Raw genomic sequence first — 6158 nt, forward strand, 5'->3', positions numbered from 1 at the left:
TGCCAGCTCCAAAGAGCATCTGCTTGGACAGCAGGACCATGGTACGTCTGCAGGGAGACTTCCACCAGTGACTTGCACTGTGAGCCAGGCTCTTCTGCTGGAGCAGCTCCCTGTGCCGGGCTCCTAAGCCATTATTTCAGGACTTTTGGCCATCAGGCATTCAGGAAAGACCATGCTTTTGCAAAACAGCCAGGGGCTCACAGACACTGCAATGTCCTCCGTGCACAGGCTCTGCCTCCAGGAGGATGTTGTTTTTCAAATAAACTTGTTTTCCCATCTCCGGCGCGAGGCAGCTCTGCAGAGCTTGTTTGCTCAGACTCTTTCGTGCTCCTTCTTCCTCCAAACACAACACTGGCAGCTCTGACTGTCTGCTGGCTCCTAACAAGTAATTCCCTGACCCCAGCTCACTGCATACCCAGACTTTGAAATTCAGGGTTTTTTTGGGCTCGGGGAAATGATCTGAGAGGGCCTTGGTCTGGGGAAGGGTTCTTCTTAACGCCATCTTCCACGTGTACATGCACTGCCCTCTTCCTCCAGGCTGGGCACTGCCATGTTCCTGCCCAACAAGCACCACTGAACCTCAGAGCATCTTCCAAAGCAAACAAGTCCCTTGGGAGAAGCCCAGGAGGAGACTTTACAAGCCAGGGGATGGCAGCAAGGGAGGTCACCAGTACTTTTCCACCTCAACCCCCCCAAACCACCCCTCCAGAAGCAAAGAAACAGTGATCTCTCCTGGCAAATGCCAGGAGAGCAAATAAAGGCGAGGGGAAGGGACGGCACATACGGAGCAGGAGAGGAGGGAGCTGCTCAGGTGCAGCCTTGCCAGAGCAAACGGGCTCATCCACCCCCACCCGCAGCCCCTCTCCCCACAGGTCCTCCTTCCCACCACAGCAGCCATCCCCACCAGCCTGTGCTCCGAGCCCTCCAACATCCCCGGGAAGCTGCCCTCCATGACCCGACACTATTTTGCATGGGCACCCTGCCGGGGCTGGGTGAGGCGCTGAGGTCGGAAAGAGGATTTCAGGCTCTGCATGGCCAAACCTTGCTAAATTAGGAAGCACAGCCCAGCCTGGCTGGTGCCCTGGCAGCACAGTGTTGGCCTGGTTTTATTCCCGGAGAGCTGCCGTGCACAGGGAGAAAGGGAAAGGATGCAGTGGCAAATTAGATATCCATCCATGCTCGCTGGGAGAGAAGACAACACCTTGTCCAGCACTTTCTGTCTCAGCAAAGCCATCCATCCGCCCAGCCCCAGGGCACCGATGGGCTGCGGTGCCCTGGCCACGCAGGTGGAGCGGAGGAGGGCGAGCGGAAGGGAGGCAGCGGAAGCCTTGGCAGGGGGACAAGTCCCCTCGCTGGCAGGAGACAAACTGGGGGTGTTTCGCTCTCCCGGCAGGCGGAAGGGAGCGGGCAGCCCTCACTGTCAGGAGTGGGATGCCGCTGGCATATTAAGCAGCCAGCTGAGCTCCTCTCTGCCCTCACACAGAGGGGCTCAATCCTGCCAAACAGGAACTGGGGGGGAAAGGACAGGGGGGGACAGTTTCAACAGCTGCACTCTCCTTCTGGCTCGCATCATGGCCAGTGGAAGCTGGGCTGCCTGGCTCACTCGTCCTGTGGAGTCCCTGCAACAGCCCAGATCAGGAGGGTGCAAAGGGCTCATCCTCCTGGAGCTCATCTCCCAGCAGGACACAACCCCAAAGCGTCCCAGGTCCCAGATCCCTCAAACCCAGTTTGTGGACCCTCAGGTCTGAGCAGGAAAGGGAAAACCATAGCAGAGACCCCAATACTTGGGGTTGCCAGGGACAGGGTCTGGTCCCCAATACCCCTAGAGATGTCTGTGTCCATGTGGGAAGGGGTTTCCTACAGGATTTAATTCTCAAGTGCCCCATCTCATTATCTCTCTGTTCTCTCTTTCCTTCCTCTGCTTTCATTTTTTTCTCTGATTGACAAATAAAATAGTAGAGACTTTCATTGCTTGTACCTGGGTTTCATACCAGAGGCTTTCAACATGAAAAATGGGGGGTGGGGTGGGGTGGTGGTCCAAAATAACCCCTGTGAAGGAAAGAGGAACTGCCATTTTGACTGCAATTTTTCTAAAGGCATCCAGGAAAGCAACAGAAATCTAAACCCCCACCATCTCATTTTGCAAAATCAAAAGAATTTGTCTTGGAAATATGATTTGGCTTAAGGTTTTGGCTAGAAAAGCCAGCATGTGTGGCTGTAATATTGAACAGACAAGGCAGGAAATGAAGAAAACACCCTTTTCTAAGTGTCTGAACTGCCAGCCGTGAGCTCAGCCTCCGTCCTCATCCCTCCTTTTCCTCTCCTTTATTCAGGGTTTCCTGAAAGATGAGGGCTTGGATTTTTTTCCTTCTCTGCCTGGCAGGCAAAGCCCTGGCAGCTCCGGTAAGTATGGGAGACAACGGAGCCTCTCTGCTGTCGCGGTCGTCCGCCCGGTGAATCTGATGGGGATTTTCTTTTATAATAAATAAACCCCTGAGGAATGGGGGCAGAAGAGGGGAAGGAAACTTGAGGGTGGCCCTGTCATCTGCCCCAGTGGGTCACCCCCCTTGGGGCTGTCCTCCCCAGGGGCCCCAGCTCATGGTCCTTTTCCCTTGCAGCAGGAGGCTTTGCCTGATGAGACAGAGGTCATCGAAGACCCCACCACAGAGGTAGGTGACTCTGCTCCCCCTTGTCACCCATTGCTTGCACAACCCACTGCCCTGGAAAGAGCATCTCCAAAGCACGGAGGAGCAGGGGCAATGGGGGGCTGCTCAGCTCCCAGGAATGGGGCCCAGCTCTTTTTGCACCCCTACCAGACACACTGACCTCTTTTGCAGGAGCCCGTGGGGGCTAACCCTGTCCAGGTGGAGGTGGGAGAGTTCGAGGAACCCACAGAAGATGTAGAGGAGATTGTCGCAGAGAGTAAGTCACTCTTCTCCTTTGCCCCCAGGCAAAGACGTTGTCCCTTCCCTGGCTGGGGGAGCTGTAGCCACCCCAAAGAGCGAGGGACTTCTTTGGGAAGGGCTCAAGCACAAGGAAAATGCCAACCTAGATGCACACTTAAAAGCAAAAGAGGCACATGGACTCTTTCCAGCACCGGGTTCTCTGTAAGCCATTTTTTGCAACAGAAAAGCCATTGCATTGTGTGGCTACAGAAGGAGCCCAGAATAAGCCCAAGGGCTAATGTGGACTTCTGGAAACCCTCACACCTTCCCAGTGCAGGGAGAGATGCTCAGGGCTGTCTCTGGTGAAGTGTCTGTCTTCTCTCTGTGCTGAGACGCCCCGGGCAGCTCATGGGAGGTGAGGATGGGGCAGGCTCTGACTTTGCTCCCTGCCCTCTGCCAGACCCCTGCCAGAACCACCACTGCAAGCACGGCAAGGTGTGCGAGGTGGATGACAACAATTCGCCCATGTGTGTGTGCCAGGACCCCTCCAGCTGCCCAGCCACCGCCGGTGTCTTCGAGAAGGTGAGGGCAGAAGCTGCTTGATGGACCAGAGCAGGGCGGGACCTCACATGGGACATTGCCAGAGATGGTGGGGGAGACAGTCAGAGTCAAGGTGACAGGTCCCCATCTGACCTCAGCCAGTGGTGACCAAGGAAACAAGTTAAACACCTCATTTGGAGGCTCTCCCTGCTGACCCCCCTAGCAAGGCTGGGCTTTGCTGTCTCTCATGCAGCATCTCCCCATCCTGTGCAGGTCTGCGGCACCGACAACAAGACCTACGATTCCTCCTGCCATTTCTTTGCCACCAAGTGCACCTTGGAGGGAACCAAGAAGGGACACAAGCTGCATCTGGACTACATTGGACCTTGCAAATGTAAGTGGAGCCATTGCTTCAGACAAGGGGACCCCTAACCTGAGCACAGCCCCTTTGCCCATGGGCTGAGAGAGAGAAAAGGTCCAGGCAGATGTAGTGCCAAGGTGGGAGGGTGCTGGGGCTGCATGTCTGGGGTCTGGGGCTGCATGTCCAGGGGCTGTGCTGACCACTGTGTGTGGCTTCCAGTCATCCCTGCCTGCCTGGACACAGAACTGACCGAGTTCCCCCTGCGCATGCGGGACTGGCTCAAGAACGTGCTGATCACCTTGTACGAGCGCGATGAGGACAACAACCTGCTGACCGAGAAGCAGAAGCTCAAGGTGAGGGGCTGGGGAGGGAGCCTGGCAGCTCACCTCGCCAACGGAGCCCAGCACATATGGGGAGCCCATCCAGAACAACCTGTGGACACCCCATGTAAAGCCCCTCCCTGAGTCCCCACCTTGTACCCCATTCCCCTGCTGACAAGGTCTCCCCGGCCTCTCCTATGACAGGTGAAGAAGATTCACGAGAATGAGAAGCGCCTGGAGGCTGGTGACCACACTGTGGAGCTGCTGGCACGCGACTTTGAGAAGAACTACAACATGTACATCTTCCCTGTGCACTGGCAGTTTGGGCAGCTGGACCAGCATCCCATTGATGGGTGAGTGCTGGCAGAGCAGGATGGAGGCCCCACCAGGACCCCATCCTGCCCCAGAACCAGGGTGATTTGCTGGCAGAAGGTGTCAAGGCTGGAGATGTGACACAAGTGGGTGACTGGTTGGAAGAGGAACAGGCAAAGCCCTGTGGAGGAACAACCCCTGCACACATCTGCCAGTGGCTGGAGCAAACCAGGCTGGGGTAGAGGCAATTTTACTTTCTGCAAACAAGTCTTCTGTAGAAAGAGGGGCCTCCCCCAGCTGCAGCTGCGCCCATCTCCCTTGCCTGGAGTTTCTGCCTTCTCAGATTTACTGTCGTATGATAGTTCCCTAAAATATCTTAGTCCAACGGCCCCGGGATAACTTCAGCAGCTGAAATAGCAGCTGCTGGCTTAGCTGTGAGCTGGAGATGGGCACAAGGGCGATCACACACATGGACACGTGGGGTGGGGGCAGCCAGTGAGGACCCCCAGCTGCTGGCTATTTTGTGACTAGCACAGCCGGTTGCAAAAGCAGACACCAGTCCTTGACCTTCATGACACTCAGTGGCGGATACTGGGAGGGCACTGGGACAGCAGTCAAACCAGATGGAGAGATGGGGCCAGCATCTTGCCCCACGCCGGCCCCCATGCCTGGCAGAGCATCTCCCCTCCCGCCGGAGGGTGGCTGGCAGTGGCGGGCGGCGCGTTGACCCTGTGGTCACCTCGGCAGGTACCTGTCCCACACCGAGCTGGCCCCCCTCCGTGCTCCCCTCATCCCCATGGAGCACTGCACCACCCGCTTCTTTGAGGCTTGCGACCTGGACAACGACAAGTACATCGCCCTGGAGGAGTGGGCCAGCTGCTTCGGCATTAAGGAGCGTAAGTACTGAGTAGGGGAGGAATGGGGGTGGAAGGGACACCGAAAAGCACCCCCAAGTCCCCCCCTCGGGATGAAGCAATGCATTACAGCTGGTCCTGGGGAGGGAAAATCAGGGGAGAGCGGGAAGGGGGGATCACAGGAGCAGTGGGACCCTGGGACCGTCCAGCTCCGGGGCAGCATCCGCCTCCTAACCTCGTCTCTCTCTTTTCCTTCCACAGAGGACATAGACAAGGACCTTGTGATCTAAACCCCCAGCTTCCTTCTCTGCTGCCAACTTTGTCTTGTTTTAACCTTCCCACTTCCTTTGGTTTTTAAACCGCTTTTGTTTTGTTTTGTTTTTCCCTGGGAACAAGGTGCTAATATAGATCTAAACATATGTAGTAACGGTGCTAAGAGAAATAACAGTCCTCATTCATAGCCTAATCTATTACCACTAGATTACTTACTCGGCTGTTTCCACATGCTCTTACCAGCCCTTTCTCTCTCTGGCATGTCTTTGCCATTGACTGACCCTGTTCCTGTCCTAAATATCTGCTCCATCTTGGTATCTGCTCTCAGATCGACTTCTCTTTAACTTCTTACTAACAGCACATTTTTTGGACACATCAGCGTAGACGCAAAGCCCTCCCAGCTGATACACCGTCCCCATTTACAGGCCACCAGCAAGGGAAGGCAAAGCCAGAGGATGTCGGAGGATTGGGCTTTTCGAGCAGAGCAGCTGTGGGTGACATTGTGGGTCACCCAGCTCATGGTAGGGGGGATGGAGAGGGGTGAGAAAAACATAGAGTGGCGGGATTTCGGTTTCCTTTTTTTTTTTTTTCTTCTTTTTTTTTTCATTCCCAG

At 55.6% G+C, this 6158-nt stretch overlaps 1 protein-coding gene across 1 annotated transcript; it reads left to right on the top strand.

The window, feature by feature from the left end:
- Window positions 1-2346: 2346 nt before the first annotated feature.
- Window positions 2347-5611, top strand: SPARC (secreted protein acidic and cysteine rich). Its single transcript, XM_009635374.2, has 9 exons — window positions 2347-2403; window positions 2619-2681; window positions 2841-2922; window positions 3346-3467; window positions 3699-3819; window positions 4006-4139; window positions 4311-4459; window positions 5166-5314; window positions 5534-5611. The coding sequence occupies exons 1-9, from the start codon at window positions 2347-2349 to the stop codon at window positions 5560-5562; spliced, it is 906 nt and encodes a 301-aa protein (XP_009633669.1). The 3' UTR covers window positions 5563-5611.
- Window positions 5612-6158: the final 547 nt, after the last annotated feature.

This window comes from Egretta garzetta, unplaced genomic scaffold, assembly GCF_000687185.1.
Source record: "Egretta garzetta isolate BGI_Z169 unplaced genomic scaffold, ASM68718v1 scaffold270, whole genome shotgun sequence".
NCBI classification, from domain to species: Eukaryota; Metazoa; Chordata; class Aves; order Pelecaniformes; family Ardeidae; genus Egretta; species Egretta garzetta.

What these genes read in the sequence shown, in the direction of transcription:
- SPARC (XM_009635374.2), top strand. Translation starts at nt 2,347, where the DNA reads ATGAGGGCTTGGATTTTTTTCCTTCTCTGCCTGGCAGGCAAAGCCCTG. An exon ending in CCACAGAGGTAGGTGACTCT is followed by an intron (nt 2,682 to 2,840) that starts GCTCCCCCTTGT and finishes CTTTTGCAGGAG; the next exon opens with CCCGTGGGGGCTAACCCTGT. An exon ending in CCGCCGGTGTCTTCGAGAAG is followed by an intron (nt 3,468 to 3,698) that starts GTGAGGGCAGAA and finishes CATCCTGTGCAG; the next exon opens with GTCTGCGGCACCGACAACAA.